Here is a 21734-nt window from a genome sequence, read left to right on the forward strand (position 1 = left end):
ATCACTAACAACAAGAGCAATCAAAAGACTAGCATGTCTTATGCCACCCAACACAGACTCAATGTGCACAAAAGTATCCCCCACATCATCAACCAAAATTACCTCATTCACAGAAGTCCTATGACGGCATCCCTATCCCGAGCTTCAACATTCTCCACTTCATTGATATTTGCAGCACCAACATCAATATAGTTAGCCAAGTTGACACCATTCTCAAACACCACATTTTCTGTGTTATTTCAATACTGAGCATAGAGTTCCTACCCATGCTTATAAATGATAGCAATGTGCAGATCTATGACCAGACATCCTACAGTTAGCATATTATGGAGGGTGCTGCTTAATAATTACCTTTTGCCAATAGCCTTTATGTGCAGAACCTATCTACACTTCTTCCGGAGTATTTTGTGTAATGTTATGTTCAATTAAGTAAATAGAGTAAAGGTGGGTGAATACATATTTAATGATTTGCCAAATATTACTGCAATGGAGATTATAATTTCATGGTTAAGAAAATAGAATTTCAAGCCAAGAAAGCGAATCCAGATCGAGATAATAGGAGGTTCAGTCTGTGGATCAGAATCTTCCAGCTACCCGCAAGGTTCATTAACTCGAAATCCCTCTTAATCAATTCAACCTTCAAATGACCATACAAAAACTTCCCCATCCGAGCATTCTCATTATCAGAAATAAATATAGCAGGTTTACCACTTTTTTTACCAGCTTTTTTGATGAAACTATACTCCCCTCCTAGGCACAACGAGTCATGAAAAGCTTGTGGGAAAACATTGCGTTCGAAACCCTTATCTTTACCGGCCGCAAGAACATCATTGAACTAACGATCCATTACGTCGAAGAGAATCGAAAGCTACCTGAATCGCCATGGAGTCGCTACCAGAGAAAACCCTGACAGAGCTATACCCATTGTGCACCTATAAATCTGTCTAGGTTCATATTTAATCACATGTCAATGTTAAATTTGATCTTTTACGAACAAGATGTAAATTTGATAAAGTTCAAATCAAACAATCAAATTCCCGTAGATCGTATCGATTGAAAATCTCAATTGAAGGAGTCGACTTTCAAATTAATTTCCATTTCCATTTCTTAAAATAACAAACCAAAACACTGAAATTAAAATCAGTCACTCAAACACTTAGAACATATAAATCAAACATCTAAATTAAAATCAATCTCTTAAAAGTTAAAGCAAATTTCATCCACCCTTTGTAACAATCAAATTTAAGGAGCAGATGTCATATCGCATATAAATCAAACATCTAAATTAAAATCAATCTCTAAAAAGTTAAAGCAAATTTCATCCACCCTTCGCAACAATCAAATTTAAGGAGCAGATGTCATATCGAGTGTATTATTATATTCGCTCTCAAAGCAATCTTTTACAGAAAGGATGTGACCTGATCCTCTATCCGGGTGATTTTACCACCAAATAACACCACAAAGTAGTGGTTACAAGTATATCCCTCTGGTCGGGTGGTTGTTGCTGAATGAAATTGTAATATCACGATCATTATCATATATCGTATATTCCCTCAACGACTTTCTATCCCTTGAGTTGTGAACCATAAATATATAATTGATTGACATAAAACTTTATGTTACATAGGATCAACTTAAATTTGCCCATTTAGATAAGCATACACTTCAGATCTACAAGAGTTCCTTGGACGACGCAACTTATGGTTGCTCGCAAGGATTTTTCGGTCAGGTTGGACTACACAACCTATTGACAAAGGAGCGAATGCCACGTCGAATGTATCACTATATTCACACTTAAAGTAATCTTACGCTAGTAAGGATGTGACCCGATCCTCCGTCTTCATGATTTACCGCCAACCAAATCCCTCTGACCGGGTGGTTGTCACTGAATGACATCATTATATTACGGTCACAGTCACATCCTGTATGTTCCCCCTATGACTTTTTTATCCTTTGAGTTGTGAACCATAAAATTACAATTGATTTTCATAATGCCTTATGTTATGTAAGGTTGACTTAAATTTGTCCATTTAGACAAACATCCTACCCAGATCTATAAGGGTTCCTTGGACGACACAATCTATGGTTATTGACAAGGATTTATCTGTTAGGTTGGCTCGACTATCTTTTTCTGATTGAGTAGATCAGAGATATTTGTGACTCGGGATGACAAAATCATGGGATCTTGATCATATTTGTCATCATTTCTCCCACCATCCACTTTAAGCTCAAAATGATAAATTTAATATTTTAAAATATATACTGCAATTATATACTGATTATTCTGTGTTAAATGCTATCCTTAATTGAAAGTGTTCTCTTGTTATTAGAAGGGATAATCCATGGGAAACCTCAAACCCCATATCAAAATGTCCTTGTAATTTGAGGGAGAAATGTCCGGGTAGTCTTTTATCAACTATTCCATTTGCCTTTTAAAAATTTGACCCTTAAAGTTCTCTAACAACAAAACAAATATGTGATTCTCAAGCATTGAAATTTTTTGAGCTTACAGTTAATTTAGGTCTACTTTTTCTTTTTCTTTTATCCTTGAACAATAATTTTATCTGTTCATTTAATGGGTTCATTTCAACTTTCATTGTACATAGTCAAATTTAATATTTTTTTTCAATTACTTTATCTTTAATAAATTCCATTCCTTTCTCTCCTGTACTATATTCATTCCTTAATCTTTCATTCCTTGTTTTTTGATGTAAAAATTTTAAATTTATCATTTTTTGTCATCCTCAATTTAAATAAAGATGACTGTTATTCCTTAAAATATTGTTATCCCAATGGTTGTTTTATATATTTATCCTTAAGTCTCAATTATATTTTTTAAATTGCGGTTCCAAATGAACCAAATCAAGAAATAAGGGCTTGCTTAAGCTCTCTCTCATTTGCTAAAACCATGTTTGAGCTTGGCTTGAGCTTAATTTGAGTATATATGATAGTGTTCAAACTCATTTATTTAAATTCACAATTGTTTTTTCTTTGTTTGAGCTTGGCTCAAGTGTCACGCAAGTTGTGTTTATTGTGCTGTTATAGTTGGGGAAAAAGTGAGCCTTTAAAAAAGCTTATCAAGATTATTAGTAAAGTATAACTGTTGCGTAACTTGCTCAACAACTTTAGTAGCCTTGTCAAGTTTAATAACAAACAAATTTACCAAATAGCTTGCTAGCTAACTGAATGAGCCTATTAATGAGCAACTTATCGAGCTTAAAAATAAGACTTGAATTGAATGAGCTACTAAATAACAAAAATTTCAATGGACATAAATAAATATTTTTGTACATGAATAAATCAATCTAGTAGAGAAAAATATTAAATAAATTTATAGCTTGAAAGTAGCATATTAGATATTTTAAATGAGCATATTATTGAGTCTTAGATGAATACATTATTGATCCTTTTGCTAGCTTGTTATTGAGCTTTAAATGAATGGAACATAAAGCTATTCAAGCTTTTTCATTGATCAGTTCAATATTTATTAAAGTGTGTATACATATTTGATTTGTTAATTAGATGATTTTGAGCAAGTTCTAATCTAGCAATCCGTCAGTAGCTCGACGATTGTATTAATTCGTTAATAACCCTACCTCTTGTTCAACAATACTATTGAGAAATTCTCCACTTAACTGCATAATTTTAATTATACAAGTTATATCCTCATAGATATCTAATTATTTGTCTAATAAATACTTTAACCTATTATTCATTAGATATAATAATTTTATTTTTTAATAATATTGATTGCTAATTATTAATATCATAGATATTAAAATTTTCTATCTTATGTTTAATTTTTAATTCTATTAATTTTAAGCTTTTCATTTTTTATACATTTTCTCCAATTTTATATCATTTCACTAATTTTGTTTTGTAGTACAAAGCTCTAGCTTTTCCTTGCTTGCTACTTCATTTCCAAGAATCCTAACTTTTTATCCTTATAAACCTCAATAGTAATTAATTTTTTTCACTCTTTATAGTAAAGTTTCTTTTTCATATTAACTTATCATACCTTTTCACTCAATCACCAATTCTCCTCAGTAGTATATGATATGCTAGACTCTTCTAAAATTCTACGAATTTGTTCTTAATGCAACTAGCATGTTATCTCACGTCTTATTTGGCTCAACTAAAGGATTTTGCTTTGCCTCCATCAACAATCTTATCTTTAACGATTAACAGTTTTCTTCGTTGCAAATTCAATGACCTTATGCTAGGCAGTTATTTCCTTTGAGTACTGTCTGTATACTCTTAAGAAATGCATCTGTAATTTATAATCTTTGTTATATTATGAACAACTCTTCTCGAATAATCTTATATTCTTTATAAGAAAAGTTAATTTTCCTTTGATGTAAGAAGTCTTTTGTACTTTAGTGGTTTCATATTTATAACTAAGCTCTATTCTAATTTTTTAGTATGTTTTCACCATTATAAGATTATAATAGCCTACCTTGAAATCGTGTATAGCTCGTCTTATTGCAACTTATACCTTATTCTATAACCACCATGAATCTTAACTTACCACATTCAACTAAAGCTTGTATGCCAATTTAGGCCACCTCCAATAAATTTCCTTTTTTTTCCTTTGGCATATTTTATAGTTTTTTCATCCATCCCTTGTCAAAATTGATTTTTTAAGCCATATTTTATCCGCCTGAAGATGCATAGGCACTAAGCACATTTATAGTGCTCATCCTAATAATCATCTTAATAGATATTAGCCTATTATTAATTATGTTCACTTAATAACTTTATCGTTGAAGTCCCAACTCTCTTAACCATTACGACTCAACTCATATCAGCCCCATTTCTATCAGTAATATATCTCACATGTAATAATTTTTAATTTGGCCCAATGCCCTTGTTTATTTTCATTTAGTTTCTTGTAATATTTATCAATATTCTAATGAAAGTGTCCAGTAATTTACTTCTTCCCATTCAAAGTCCCCAAATTTTATTCAATATATCTAATTTTAGATTTAGACCTAGTTGACCATTCAAGCAGTGGTGTCATAGGCAACCTTGGCCTAATTTTCTCCACAATCTCTTTTAGTTGTTGTGTGTCACTTAAGGTTGGCATTCTAGTAAACCTTTGTCTACTGCTGGCCATAGTTAGGTTAAGTTGTGGCACATTGATTCCAGGGAACGTCCTTAGATCTAAATTTGAATTCATTTCATTAATTTGGATGCAAATTTCAATGCCATCATTAGAAATAAATTTTTCTGGAATTGTGTCTATTGGAGTTGGTGGTATTGTTTTTTTGGTCATGCTGTCTAAAGCTCGAAGTTGTGCTCCTATGCAATGACCTGAGAACTATTTATTAATGACTAAAAATCTTTGACTCACAAGCTTTAGGCGAGCCATTGGAGCAACTGTTTCTGCTTGCAATGCATGTTCTCACTGCAGTGAATCTACCGTCCTACAATGGAATGCGACACTAACCTTACCTTCTAAACTTCAGAAGTTGGGAAGTGCCTCTGTTTCTTATGATTGAATAAAGCATTTCTGTATTTTATTACCTTTAAATTTATTCAATGTTTAAAAATGACAATTGTTTTTGCTAATTAGTACCATTGCTATATGATTTATTTCAAATGAAGAAATTAGAATCTGAATACTTGTTTCAAGGAATTGTTCATCCATGACCGTTTATTTGACAGTGAAAATTGGCCACCTATTTTTGGCCTAATCATGTATTTCTTGGAGCTTGTCTTTTTTGATTTGTCCTAAATCATAAAAATGAGGCTTCTTCTACGGTAGGTTCATGTTGCTTACCATAGAATTGGTGTATTTTTCTATTTGGGAAAGAGGTGGGACTTTCAATCCAGCATTCAGAACTCTTAGACCTCATGATGGAACTGGATAGCATTGAAGAGATGACAGAGATCTTATTACCCGAATTTCTCCTTGGAAATGCTTTCGTCCTATGAATAGCACCCCATAAAGTGAAATTCCATGCTTCGAGTATTTCTGACTAATAAGGGAGGGGGAGCTCACTTTCATTCTCTTGTAGTTAGCATGCATTTTCGGCTAGTCATTCCAAAAGTAGCTGGTTTTGCAAATGCAAAATATTGCGTTTCATTTCTTAATTATATATTTTTTTATTCAGTTATTCTTTACTTGTATAAAAATGATCTTACTTTATTAGAATTAAAGGAAAATATGACACTTTATGGGACACAGTGGAGAAAAAGGATTTATGTAGCGGACCGCACTTTGTGGATAAAGGTTTGTTGCTGTAGTAGGTATTCTTTCCTTCTTTCTTGCTAAAATAGGGAGCATAATTTTGATGTCCATTTGGAAAGTTGAACAGGATAAATGACCAACATTTGCTCCTTGCTCAAAAAGGGTATGTTATACTTGATATTGGGCTCTAAACTGTAGAGATTAAAGTAAAGCAATGCTTTCTTGTAGGGATTGTAAACAAATTATTTTTGAAAGTTCAGATTCTTAGTGCCTATCGTTCTCCATTTGAATTTGTTACCCTTTTATCTTCTGCCATTTTTTAGTGGTGAAAACCAAATTATAACTTGCCATTTTATTATCCAAGGGGCAATTTTGTGATGCCTACTTTTATTATATTAGTCTGAATCAACATTATATCTTAATAATTAGTTTAGTCTAATCTCAAAGTTATTAATTTACCCCTATTGAAACTCGAGTATATTTGCAAACAAGGTATATGCTGCTATCTTGGGTTGAACGTTTGTTGTTTTTCTTTCTCATCAGAGGTGTCGTTTTTACTTTTTTGAACATCGGCCAAGAATGGGAACCAGCGGTGCTGCTAAAATTCCTATGAGCAGTGGTGATGTTGTTGAAGATTCTGAGACAACTGTTGAGATAAAAATTAGAACTTTGGATTCCCAGACTTATACTCTGCGAGTTAACAAACGTGTAAGTGTTTCATTTTAATGCATCTTGGCATATCAAATCTGGGTCATGGTTAACAAACGTGTAAGTGTTTCATTTTAATGCATCTTGGCATATCAAATCTGGGTCATGTAAGTTACGATTTTACTAATTATTATTCTCTTATCTCCAATTGCTGCTTAGGAGCTTCTCCTAACCTATTTGGGTCTTCTAAGTTGCGCTTTACTTATTATTCTTTTTTATTCAAATACTGATTAAGAGATTCTCCTAACCTACAGATTTTTTAACTTTATTTTATTTTATTATTTAGCTTTTTTGCCTCTTGATTTATTAATCATACAGATTCATAAACATACTCTCTTTTCACTCTGCTATTGCACATTGTTTTGGCATTCACGTGTTAACCATAACCACCTGTTTGTTTGAGAAGCCCACCTAGCTAGATTAGGTGCATTGATAGACTATTTAGCCAAATTTGGAAGATGTTAATGCTTGCATATGCTAACATAATTTTATAATCAGTCGTGTTTGGAGCCTTATTCCCGGCTTTTTAACTGGAATATTACAAAGGAATTGATTATTAATTTATGCTTTGTTTGGATTGAAGGAAAGTAGAGGAAATGAAATGTAAAATGAGAAAGTGATTTAATCTTTTCAACCTTTTTTTTTTGTGTTTTCCCTTCACTCAAATTCTTTGCATTTAAACCCAGTTTTAGCATATAGGGACATGTTAGATGTTCGATTGAAGGAAAGTAGAGGAAATGAAATGTAAAATGTGAAAGTGATTTAATCTTTTCAACCTTTTTTTTTCGTGTTTTCCCTTCACTCAAATTCCTTGCATTTAAACCCAGTCTTAGCATATAGGGACATGTTAGATGTTCTTGACATAAGAGGAACATTGAAGCTGGCTGAGCATTGAGCCTTTGATCCTAAATATTCATGGAAGGTGCCCTACCCAAATCCATGACCAAGTGCGTGTAGCTTTGGTTTGCTTTTCCATATGGTCTGCTTCAGATGAAGATAATTGCATTTTGTAGTAGGAATTATGTCACAGCTCAAGTGAGCCCTCATTTTAGGGTCAACTGTGGTGCGATAGAGAGGGATGACTCAGTCAGACCAAAATCTCACTACCACCCATCTTTACTTGTAAAATCAGGACTCAACGGGTAAAGAATCAACCAAACTCGATCGTCGCAAGCATACGTGATTTGTTTCAATTCATAATTCATTTACATGCACATATATTTGGAAGCATGAAGAATCTTATCATCAAAACACACACACACACACACACACACACACACACACACACACACACACACACACACACACACACACACACACACACACACACACACACACACACACACACACACACACACATAGAGCTGCTAATTCCAAAAGAATAAAAATGCTTACAAAAAAGTTTGTTCAACCTCCAAAACTATATAATACTAAAATTGTACTCGTCACTCCTAGTTTCTCATCCTAGTGCCTCTTTTCTCTTCCTGAAAGTCGATAACATAGAGCAATCTACAAGCTTAGTGAAATAATCAAGGCTAAAGAAAGATTTTATAGGCAAAAAAGAAATGAGATGCATGATTGCTGGTAGCTCATATGCAAGACAAAAGAAAATATCACATGTTTTAATCATGTAAAACATCTAAATGAAGGAATGGAATGCAGTAAATCATGCAAGCCGTATAAACATGCGGTTCTTCCATTCATGTGTAATCATAGGCATACTCATATAAATTTCATAGTCAGTCATTGCAATTATATGAATGCCACTTGTAATTGTGTAGGTTTTGACTGCTTTCATGTTATTTCATGTCACTGGAATTATACCTAGCTCGAAAGCTAATTAACTATTGATAAAGATTGAACCTAACATAGTAGCTATTAATAGCCTACTAACAGTTTCCTACTTCCCATACTCCTATAATACCAACATTTTTCAGATTTTGTCCTCGTTTGAATACTAGAAATCAGGAATCCTATCGTTTCTTATTATACGAATTTGCAAGCATTCATGATATCATACGTAACAACACTTGCAACATTCCAGTAATCATAATTCTTGTAATTAACAATCATAAGCAATGCATAATTAACTTGGTAAGAGTACCTGTAAACAAATATTTCATATTATGCTCATCAAATCAATATCGAAGGAAAATCATAATCACAGTCAGAGTCAATACCAACTAGAATTCACATTATCTTGTGCATGTATCTTTCAACATGCATAAATTTTAAATGCATTCAGATATCAAAGAAATTAAATCAAATCCTAAAAAAAATTATTATTTTTAAATTAAAATGAAATTATTTCACCTAAATGACAAAGTAGTCCTACGATAAGTTTCCTCAAGCTGGCCGTCTAGTGTAAACCACTTGAAATTCATAAATTCTTAGAATATTCATTTAATTCTTGGCTTATATCATGATTTAACCCTAAAAAAAATTTTCTTACCTTAAACAGGCTTCCCCACATGGCTATCTCTTCTCCAATTCCCTTCTAATCCTTTCTTTCTCCTTCTAACCTTCCTTTCATCCTCTTACTTTGTTGATTTACTTGCAAACAACCTCGCCGAGAGGCCTAAACTCAATTCGCAGCTTCCGACACTAGTTCGCCTCCCGCTACAGTGTCCGCAAACGTAAATGTGTTTCACTTTATGGAAAATGTATAAAAATTTGCAGGGAAGGAATGACTGTCTCAAATATTGTGGAGAGGTTTCTACTTACAGATTACGCCCTAGAGTCTCGAATAGCCGCTTGCGGCTCCTTATGGATCACGCATCTGTTCTTGCTCTTGTGGACCGAATGATAAACGCTTGCAAAAGGTTCAGGAGAGGAGGAAAAGTAGGAATCACGATATTTAACATCATCCTATTAAACATTAACTCTTCATATACATCCCACGACTGTAAGGCCAAAAGGAAAGTCGATGACTACATTGCTGAGGGATTAGGAATCTACTTAGGATTAATTAAGGGTTAATTAAGCTTATATTTGCAATAATTTGTAGCTCCCCATACATTTATAATTCTTGCATAGTGCTAGGTAGCAAATTGATCAATTCAAAAAGTAGAATTTTATAAAATTGACTCTGACAAAATTCTAAGAGATGCGAAATGTGGGATATGTTTCATAATTACCAATATTTTCACTTGATTTTGGCCAAATTGTCAAAATTGGGAATTATAGCTCTCCCCTCAAAAAAGTTGTCCTCGAAATTTCTGATTTTATCTTAGCAAAATAGGATCCTTCTGCATTATGTCTTCTTCGTTTTTCTTTGTAGCTTCTTTTTTAAGGCTGTGCATCCATTTTATTTTAACATAAAGTGATTTGCTATTCCTGAGCTTCTTAACATCAATTTCTAAGTTTCATTCTGGTTCTTCGATGTATGTTAGATCTTTCTGCCCATCAATGCGTATGTGTGAAATTCTTTTATCTAAATTTAAAATCTATTTTCTCAATATTGAAATGTGAAATGCATCATGATGTCTGATATTTATGCAGGCAAAGCTAGCCTATAAGTAACTGGACCGATCATTTTTATGACTTCAAAATGATAAATGTATCTGGGGCTCAATTTGCTTTTTTGATCAAACCTAACAATACCTTTCATGGGCATGACTTTTAAGAATACAAAATTACCAACTTCAAACTTCATTGCTCTGTGACTTGGGTCACAATCTTTTTTTGTCGATCCTGAGCGGCTTTCAATCTAACTCTGTTTAATTTGGTTTTCTTTGTATTTTCATCTCCAATTCATAATCTAATAGTTGATGTTCCCCTACTTCGACCCAACTGAGTCGAGTTCTACATTCCTGCCGTACAGTGCTTCATAAGAAGCCGTTTTGATATACCCGATTAGTAGTTGTAGGCAAATCCAATCATTAGGATGTGAGCTTCCCAACTGCCTCCAAAGTCAAAGATATAAAGCCTCAACAAGTCTTCCAATACTTGAATTATCATTTATTATTGTCAGTTGGTTTGCGGATGAAATGCTATACGAAGATGCAAATGCGTACCCAAACCTCTCTGAATATCTTTCCACAACCTGAACGTGAATCTTTCATCTCTATCAGAAATAATAATTTTCGGAACACCTTGCAATCTGATAATTTTATTATATATAATTTGGCCAACATTTCAACAGAATTTGTCTACCTGATTGATAAAAAATGAGCTAATTTTGTTAATCTCTCAATAATTGCTTACATGTTATCTTGACCTTGCTTGGATCTTATAAATCCCATAACATAATCTATTACAATTTATTCTTATTTTCATTCAAGTATAGATAATGATTGCGGTAATCCTACTGGGTCTCTGATGCTCAATTTTGATAATTTGACAAGTTTGATATTTTGACTTATATTCAACAATATTTTTTTTCATACTCGGCCACTATAATATTAACTTTAAATCTTTGTATATTTTAGTGCCATCTGGATGAATTATATACCATGAATAATGAGATTCTTGTAGAATTTCCTATCTCAAATCTTAATCAACAGGCATTCAAAACTGTAGTATATTTTTGATAATACCATCTTCATCAATAGTCATATTCAATCTCTTTACTGGTTGAAGTTGCTTTAGGAGTTTTGATTATTCATTGCTAACTTTTTGAGTAACATGAAACTGTAGTATATTTTTGATAATACCATCTTCATCGATAGTCATATTCAATCTCTTTACTGATTGAAGTTGCTTTAGGAGTTTTGATTATTCATTGCAAACTTTTTGAGTAACATAATTCTATCTATCAGAGTTGATTGCACCATTAACTGTTGTAAATATTTCATATCACATTGTCTTTTGACTTCTAACTGCAAGAGATCAATTTCTTTAACCAGTTTCAGTTTTTAAGTAATAATCCAACTTACATCACATGTGGATTTACTGCTTAAAGGATCCACAACTACATTCGCTCACCCAGAACAATACTCATATCATAGTCATTTATAAGCTCTAGCCTTTTTCTTTGTCTTAAATTCCATTTTTTTTTGTGTGAAAATTATGTATGTCAGATTATGATGATCAGTGAATATTTTACAATCTATACTATACACATATTGTCGCAAAATCTTAAGAGCAAAGACTACAATAGCTAACTCCAGGTCATGTGTCATATAATTCCTCTCAAATGACTTCAACTGTCTAGATGCATAGGCTATTACTTTTTTGTTTTGAATTAGAACAAATCCCACGCCTCGTAATGATTGGTCGCTATAAATATGGAATCCTTCTATTTCTGATGAAATATCTAATATTGGAGCAGTAGTCAAATGTTTCTTCAACTCTTGAAAATCGTACTCATATTCTTCAGTCCATCGTACTTGACATCTTTTCTCGTTAAATTGGACAATGACAACTATTTATAAAAATTTTTTTAATGAACATTCTGTAATAACCAACAAAACCAAAAAAAAAATGCATAACTCCTTAACATTTTTTGGAGTAGACCATGCGACAAATGCTTTCACCTTATGATTATCCACTGAAATTCCTTGCCCGCTAATAATATGCCCCAAAAATGCAATGAGTAGCAACCATAATTCATATGCAAAAAAATTTGCATATAGTTGATTCCGCATCAGCAGCTCCAATCTATCGTCAGATGTTTGTCATGATTATCATCGGTTCTTGAATATATATAGTTGATTCCGCATCAGCAGCTCCAATCTATCCTCAGATGTTTGTCATCAGAATATTATTGATAAAAGTAATGATAAACTGATCCAAATAAAACTTAAATATTTGATTCATCAAGTCCATGAGCATGACATCACCATTGGTTAAGCCAAAAAGGTATAACTAAGAGTTTATAATGACTATATCTGGTCCTAAAAGCTATTTTAGTTACATTTGACTCTTTGACTTTGTTCTAATGATATTCCAATCTCAGATCAATTTTAAAAAGTACAGTAGCACCTTCAAACTGATCAAACAAATCATCTATACTAGCCAATGGATATTTATTCTTGATTTTCAGCTTATTCAACTATTTATAATCGATGCATAGTTGCATAGATTCATTTTTCTTTTTGACAGATAATCCTTGAGCACTTAAAGGTGAATGGCTTGGCCTGCTAAAACCCTTGTATATTAGTTTATGCAATTTCCATTCAATTCATGCAATAAGTTCGGAGCTATCCTTTAACGAAATTTGAAAATTTTAGACGTCCCTGGCTGCACATTAATGCTAAACTTAACTTCCCTTTTTGGTGGTAACTCCAACACTTTTTCAAGAAACACAACAAAAAATTCTGCAACAATGGGGATGTTCTTTAATTCATTGACATCTTTATTCAACACATTTAAAGAACACTAGTTCACCATTTCACAAATATTTTTCAACTTTAACTGTACTAATTAGAGAAGATTGTGCATTACTATTGCAGAAAAAATTATATGACTTCTTGCCAGACATTGAATTTCACTCATCTTTTCTAGCTTTTAATGTTTCACTATCCAATCCATTCCTGGTATAACATCAAAAATTTAAATTATAGAATGATGCTTAATTTTATTAGCACATTTCTCTCAGAGTTCTTAACATGTACAAAACATTTTGTGTATGTATAGAAAACACTTTCCAAAGGCATAATAACATATAAGGTAGGAGTAAAGTGTACAATGTTAATAAATAAACTGGCAACAAAGTTTCATAGATGAAAGAATGTGATAAACCTAAATCGAATAAAATATTGCCAGTTTTTCAAAACCTTTAACTTCTCGAGTAAGTGCAAAAATTCTGGCCTTCACTAGTTGCTCATATCTGTGTTATGAAGTTTCACCCTTTGCTTGAGTTGATGGAAATTCTGGCCTTCACTAGTTGCTCATATCTGTGTTAAGTTTCACCCTTTGCTTGAGTTGATGGATTTTCAAAGAATTGAGTTTTGCTTGACTGTCCGCCTTCCAAAAGCTTCTTGAGCTATCCATGTCCTTGAGATATCGATGGCCTGCTGTATCTTTCTTTTTTTGTGGACAGTTCATCTGAAGATGCCCTGCTTGTCCACATCTTTAAACTTTTCTATACCCATCAAGTATCGCTCAAAATACCTTTTTCCACACTTATCATAAACTGACATTTCTAACTTTGGCAGCTCTGCTTATCTTCTGATTTAAATTTCTTGCTTTGGGGTGCTTCTCTCTTACCAAAATCTATACATTTGCTTGCTTGGGGTTGCCATCGCTTATTGGAAAAATTCAGGTCATTTTCAATTATTCTGGTTGTGCCTACCACCACCTCTCTGCCTTTCCTTCTAACATGAAAGTGACCAGCACTTTTCTTCTAATATCTAAAAAATTCACGCCATGTAGAATCTTCACGATCTTCAATAACCAATCTTTATTAATTATATGGTCGCCGACACTTCTAAATGCAGGTGTTTAATTGTCTGAAAAATCTTCAAATACCGATCATCTTCTATGCCATATTCAGACATGGGCCCGATGCTTATATATGATCTTTCAATAATAACTATTTTATCAACCACTTAAGATATTAACTGAACAATGTCTTACAACTCAGTGGCTCTGGTTTCTTTATTTGTTCTATTTTGAATATTATTTTTGTTCGTCATTTTTCAGTTTGTATTTCTTGCTTTGCAATTAGCCTAGAAGGCTAACCCTCAACTTTTTTCTACTTCATCCTCAGGCATATTTATCTGTGTTGACATAATTTATTATTCGTTGTAATTTTACATATAATAATTATGTCATGCATGCATTATATCTCAAGCCAAATGGGTTACCCATAAAAAATCAATTAGCCTATAACTCTGTATAAATTAATCTATATTTTAATTGTATTCTTACTTCTTCTAAATTTAAACACGCTTCCATCATTCTTTTCATCCAATAACCTCACTCTGATACCACTTTCTGTCACACCCTAATTGACCCCATTTTAGGGTCAATCGTGGTGCGCCAATTCTCATCAGCTCCCATTCTGACTTACAAAATGGGTAAAGAATTAGTTTTACTCAATCGTCGCAAGCATACATGCCAATTCTCATCAGCTCCCATTCTGACTTACAAAATCAGGATCTTGTGGGTAAAGAATTAGTTTTACTCAATCGTCGCAGGCATACATAATTTATTTCAATTCATAATTCATTCACATTCATATATACTTGAAAGCATGAAAAATCATATCACCTAAACATGCATACAAAGGTGCTTAATCCAAATCAATAAAAATACATACTTAATTGTACAACCTCTAAAACTATATAATAAAAAAGCTGTACACGTCACACCCGGCTACTTGTCCTGTTGCTCATTCTTCCTTTCTGAAAGTTAACAACATATAGTGAGCTACAAACTCAGCGAAATAATTAAGGCTAAAGAAATATTTTATAGAAGAAAAAAATTACATGCATGATCATTGCTAGCTCATATTCAGGACAATATAACATATCATAATATGCTTTAATCATGTAAAATAACTATATGAAAGCGTGAAGTACAGTAAATCATGACAACCTTATAAACATGTGTGTCATCCGTTTATATGCAATCATAGGCATATCCTTATGAATTTCATAGCCAATTACTATTATAATTAGAATGACGCTTGTAATTATGTAGGTCTTGACTATTTTTATGTCATTTCATATCATTTCATGTCATTGGGTAGCTCCCAGCTTGAAGGCTAATTAACTATCGCTAAATGCTCGGCCTCTTTCACATAGTTATCAATAACCCTCATAATATCAACAGTTCCTTAGTTTCTATTCCTGTCTGACACCAACAATTCCCAGCTTTTATCCTCGTTTGAATGGAAATCCCATCATTACCTATTAGCCGTACATACGAATATTCATGTAATAACATACGTAACACAACACTTATGACATTTATGTATTAAAAAATCATAGGCAATCCATAATCATATGCATAATTAACATGATAAGTATACCTATAAGCAAATATTTCATAATATGCTCATCACATTAATAACATAGGAAATTCATAATCATAGTTAGAGTCAGTATCAATTAGCTTTCAAATAATCATGTGTATGCATCCTTCAACATGCAATAAGTCTAAATGCATTCACATATTAAAGAAATCATATCAAGTCCTAAAGAAATGTATTATTCATAATTTAAAATAGAATTATTTTACCTGAAATGACGGAACAACCCTAGGATAAGTTTTCTCAAACTGGTCGCCTTGTGTAAACCACCTGGAATTCATAAACCCTTCGAATATTCATGAAATTCTTGGCTTATATCGTGATTTAACCCAAACATAATTTTCTTACCTCAAACGGGCATCCTCTTCTTCAATTCTCTCCTAATCTCTTCTTCCTCCTGACCTTTCTTTCTTCCACTTACTTTGCTGATTTACTTGCAAACAACTCTTATTGATAGGACAGAACCCAATTCGCAGCTTCCGACACTAGTTTGCCTCTCGATATAATAATTGGCAATGAAAATCAATTTGTAGCAAATGCCAAAGGGAAATCGTAGGGAAGGAAATGTTGCCTCAAATATTGTGAAGTAAAGGTTTCTACTTATTGATTTTGCCTTGGAGTCTTGAATCGCCGTCTGCGGCTCCCTGCATGTTGTGCGCCTGCTACTGTTCGTGTGAACCATACGATAAATGCGTGCAAAAGGCTCGGGAGAGGAGGAAAATGAGGAATCACGATATTTAATGTGATCCAATTAAATCCTAACCCTTCATATACATTCCACAGCTGTAAGGCACAAAGGAAGGCTGGTCGCTAAAATGCCGAGCTATTAGAAAATTAATTCGGATTAACTAAGGGTTAATTAAGCTTATACTTGCAACAGTTCATATCTCCCCATACATTTATAATTCATGCATAGTGCTGTATATCAAATCCATCAATTCAAGATGTAGGATTTTATAAAATTGACTTTGTTAAATTTTGAGAAACGTGAAAATTGGGATATATTTCATAATTGTCAAAAGTGTAACCGATTTCGGTAAAACTGGCAAAACTGGGTATTTGAAATTTTGCTAGCTGATGAATAAAGTTATTCCTTAGTTGATTTTTGTATGTCATGTGATGAACATCTGAGCTATTTGATAGTAGTAATGATTTTTTGAGAAGTTATTTGATGCCAGTTGCACTTCTTATTTAAGCAGGTTCCCGTCCCAGCTCTCAAAGAACAGATAGCTATCGTAACAGGAGTGCTATCAGAGCAACAGCGCCTAATATGCCGTGGCAGGGTTTTGAAAGATGATCAGCTCCTTTCAGCTTACCGTATCCTTGCTTTTTCTGTCCTAACTGTGCTATCATTTTTATTTTATCGTAACCGGAAAATATACTTGTTTATTTTTTAAGCTGCATTGCAGATATTATGAAATGTTGCATTTCTTTGTTGACTGATTTATGATATCCTTTATGAGTCTAAATTCATTCAGTTTTATTGATTTCACAATGGACTTACTGAGTATTAAGTCGCCGTGAGTTTTTAGCAGACAATGATAATCATATAGGTGTCGTTTATTTATTTGACTAATATGGAATGCTTTTCTTTAACTAAGATGCTTTAAGATGTTGAGGATGGTCATACATTACATCTTGTTGTCAGGCAGCCTCACCAATTATCATCGGCATTTTTTGGTTTGGAGGATCAATCTGGTAACCCTTGTTTTCACTCCTTAGAATAAATACGATATTATTCTACTCGCTGAATTTGTTGTTGTTTATGCATTCTTTCAGATTGTCCGTGCTTGGGAAACTACCCTTTGTACATTAACATATCTCTTTGTTTGACAGACTTAATTTGCATTTTTATTACTGTGCCTATTGTTGCACATCTTATCATTAGCAAGGTTTATGCCTGTGGTTTATGTTGTTGGTTATTTGCTGCCTAAAACTTTATTTGGCGATTTATTTGGTTGAGCTAACTTATTTGTCGTTAGGATAAACCATGCAGCATTGCACTTTTTTACTATCCCATGTTTTATTTCTGCCAAGTTGACATCTGTAGTTGTGATAATTCTAATGATGATGTTGAAGATGATATATTTCTTTGTTAAATTTTTAGTTTTGTTTTTAGATGGTTCAGTTATTTCCTCACTTCTTCACATAGGCTTTGCCTCGTCTACTCTAGTGACTGCATACATTGAGCTAAACTCTATTAGGTGCTGCCTCAACCTAGCTAACTATGCCCTTTATTGTTTGCTTCTCCCTTTATTGTTTGCTTCTTTTAGCAAATAATCGAACCTATTCTCTTCACCACATGTACTTTTTCTGTGGATTTTACCTTTACATTTATCAGTTATAGGTTGGGATATATATTTGTGGCATCCTAATCTGATACGAAGCAGTTGGGATAAAGTTATACAACTCTCATAAAATCCTCTTTATGGACAGCATAAGATATGCTTTATGAGACAAAACTATTTTTCTGAGAAAACTAGGAAATTAACTAATCTCAGCGAACTGTAACAAATCCTTAAGAACTTCTTATTCTCTAATAATTTTAGGTTATACATAAAGCAGTCTATATTGTTTTATTTATTTATTTTTTTTTTGAGGGATCTTTTTACCCTGCACTAAACACCTTTAAAACACATGTCTAACACTTCAAAATTTATTTTTACTTATATGATACTTCACGCATTATTACATTATCCTAACTCTGTAACCCCACTTGGCTGAATTTTTCATTAAGAACAGACGTGCGAACACCCTCACATGGCATGAAGCTTTCTCCTTCCTTACTTCATTGCTCATTATTCTAAATGTCTGGTCTTTATACCTTTGCTTAAGGTGTTAACCTATAAAAAGACTTGCATTGTGTAGTGATACCGGAGAACCCAGATCTGATAGGAGAAAGCGAAATTTCATTAATCAAACAACAATGGAGTACAAAAAGGACTCAAAGCAACATAGAAAATCAGCAAAACATAATATCAGCTAGGGCTGGATAGGATAATCCGTGGACGGTGGTGAGTGGATGAGGTGGAATTGGTGGCATCAGTAGGAAGGTGTAGGAGTGAGGGTTTCGGTGGTGGATGGAAAATGATAGGGGGCTTGTGGTAGAAGCAGGAGGTGGACCAAGGGGGAAGCGGTCCGACGTCGCTTGAAAGCAGGGGTAAGGGGTGGCGGCATAGTAAGTGGGTGATGGTAGGGCTTGCGGTGGCTGCAGACTGAAAATAGGGATTTAGTAGCTGGAACAGGGATGGGAGGGGCGTCAGCTAGATGGCAACAAGTAGGGAATGAAGAGACGCATAGGATTAGGTTGAGATAGTCACCACTTTGGAGCATGATACATTTGGAACACCACCCGCCTTCTTATACAACCCTAACTAGGGTAAAACACTGATTGCGAGAATTTGAAATCATAATTGACAAAAAACTAAACCCTATACAAGCAAACATATATATAATAGTAGCTAGAATAGGAAGGGGAGGCCCTTTCCCTTTGGGTTGTAAAGCAACTTGGACCGGTTAGTTGGCCTAAGTCTTTCTAGTTGAACCGGTTTGTTCAATCCTTCCATCGCAGGTAGAACCTGCGACTTGTAAGCCCTATGTCAGTCTCCCAACGTTGGCTGAGTTTCAATTTTATTTGTCAAAGCTTCTAGTTTTTCGTCTGCAACCCTAGCATCAACTGGATCCCATTGTTGGCTGTACTGTTCCCAAGGCACCTTAGGGCTTTTCTTCCACTTGCGAGTATACATTCATATCGATCCTCTCTTCGGTGGGTCCAATGATGAATTGAACTGAGTCTGCGTGTCTTGCCTATGCTGCTGCATAGTACCAAAGTAATCTATGATCGACTCAACTTGATTCGAAGTGAGGGTAGCTTGAATCTCCTCAAACGGTGGTGGTCATGGTGGTAAGGTATCGATCGTGATATTCTCGAAGTCTCTGTCATGACTGTCCCGTTTTTGGAGCTGGTGTCTCCGTGTTATCCTTTTTTGCGACCAAAACTAGTCCCATCGATACTGCTCTGTTGGCAAGGGTAACTGTGATCTCGTGCTTCGTTGAAGGGAGAAGGGAGAAGGGAGAAGAAAGATGCATTACTCATTCTTGATGAAGGAATATGTGTTTTTGAATTTGTCGTGCTGAGTTTCTACGGTCAAACTATCACGGTCTCCCCAACAACAGTTGACAGACATCCATGTGTACCTCGCCACACCACACCTTATCCTGTAGCGGGCTCCCAATCGAAAATTTCACTGATACCTCCGGTTAATGCTGACCTGGTGCTACTTCTTCAGCTAAATTAGAGAAAATGAATGGGAGTACCTCTGAGTCATGAGTCCCAACTTCTCCACCATGTGTGTAGATGCCATATTTTTACTTCTCCGTCCATCGTTGATTAGACTACATACCTTTCCGTTTATGGTGCAATAAATATTGAACATATTGTGATGCAGCCACTGCGAATCTTCATATGCTCGAACAGTAGGATTGTTCTAACCACGAGCACCTCGCCTTCAACCGGTGGAAGATAATGCACCTCACCTGCTCCTCAGGTGTTTCCTTAATGCTAACCACCTCTTCTCTGTAAAAGATATGACTCGGCTTGTTAGGCAACTGGAGGCGATGTGCCAAAATTCATCGCATCTAAAACATTTTCGGGCGAGAACCGTAGTAAGTGTGCTACTCTTCTCTGCCTTCTTCTCACTTGGGGTGTTTGTTCTTAACCGACCCAATTTTTCAATTTATTGAGGTGTGCTCTTGCCGATGTCTTCAACTATAGGTGGATGTCTGATTGATGGTAGTTGCTTGCTCATTTTTTGCTGCCTTTCCATTTTCAATGTTAAGGTCTGGACATCTTCAAGCGGCCAAGAAGGCTGCAACTATATCACATTGCTAATAGTAGGCTTCAGGCCCCCCAGATAATGGGCTATGGCGTGCTACTCTAGCTCGACCAAATCACATTTTATCTACAACTGTTCAAACTGCATCGTGAACTCGTCTACTGATAGGTATCTATGCTGCAGGTGGTACGGTCTCAAAAAAATCTCATGACAGTAGTGTGGAGGTAGGTATTTTATCTGCATCGCTTTCCAGATCTTCTCTCATTTGGTAGTCTTGTCATTGCATTCTCTCTTCCTTTATCCTAAAAAGTTTTCCCACCATAAAGAGGCGCTCCTTCTAAATTTGATAGATGCAAGCTTCACCTTTTTATCTTCTGACACCACTTTGTACTCGAAAATCACTCTACTAATTGTAGCCATTCGATAAAGTCATCTGGATCTATAACTCCATCGAACTAAGGTAGGACCACTTTTATTCCAAAGTCTCTGTATCATCCATAGGTGGCCTCCTCTATCGCCCTTCTCTGATATTGGATACCAAAGCATGGTGGACTTTCTTCTTCTTCACTGAAATCCTCCCTATTGAAGTGGTTGAAATTCTTATCTCTTTCTCTTCTTCGACTTTCTATGTCATTATCGAGGGTAAGTCCCACCCCCCTGAGTTTTATTCACAATGTCCGCAAGTCTTCGCTGAAGTCGACAAATTTCTCATTTTATCTCTTTCCGGGTAGGCTTGGGCTTGTATCATCTTGGGTTTCTCATTTTATCTCTTTCCGGGTAGGCTTGGGCTAGTATCATCTTGGGGGCATGACTAGGGTTTAGAGTTGAGAGGTGAAAGAGGGAGTTAAAAAATTGATTTAGAGTTGCTGATTTTGAAAATGAGCAAGAGGAAATTAGGGTTGTTAAAGTTTTGCTATTGTTTGTAAATAAGAAAGAAAATTTTTGATGGAAGGGTAAGGCGGATACTAGCAACGTTATGATAGAACTGGGATGAGAGTAGCTCTGTACCAAATGATATCAGGATTAACCTAGATTTGATAGGGGAAAACAGAATTTCATTAATCGAACAACAACGAAT

At 34.5% G+C, this 21734-nt stretch overlaps 1 protein-coding gene across 5 annotated transcripts in view; it reads left to right on the plus strand.

The window, feature by feature from the left end:
- LOC110030621 (large proline-rich protein BAG6) overlaps positions 1-21734 on the plus strand; it is an 88650-nt gene that overhangs the window by 11277 nt on the left and 55639 nt on the right. For all 5 annotated transcript variants that reach the window (XM_020733418.1, XM_020733419.1, XM_020733420.1 and 2 more), the window contains 3 exons: positions 6737-6901; positions 17021-17138; positions 17433-17519. In XM_020733418.1, the coding sequence (XP_020589077.1) occupies positions 6737-6901; positions 17021-17138; positions 17433-17519 (370 nt within the window). The remainder of the gene's footprint in view (positions 1-6736; positions 6902-17020; positions 17139-17432; positions 17520-21734) is intronic.

Source organism: Phalaenopsis equestris, unplaced genomic scaffold (genome assembly GCF_001263595.1).
Source record: "Phalaenopsis equestris unplaced genomic scaffold, ASM126359v1 Scaffold000742, whole genome shotgun sequence".
In the NCBI taxonomy this organism is placed as follows: Eukaryota; Viridiplantae; Streptophyta; class Magnoliopsida; order Asparagales; family Orchidaceae; genus Phalaenopsis; species Phalaenopsis equestris.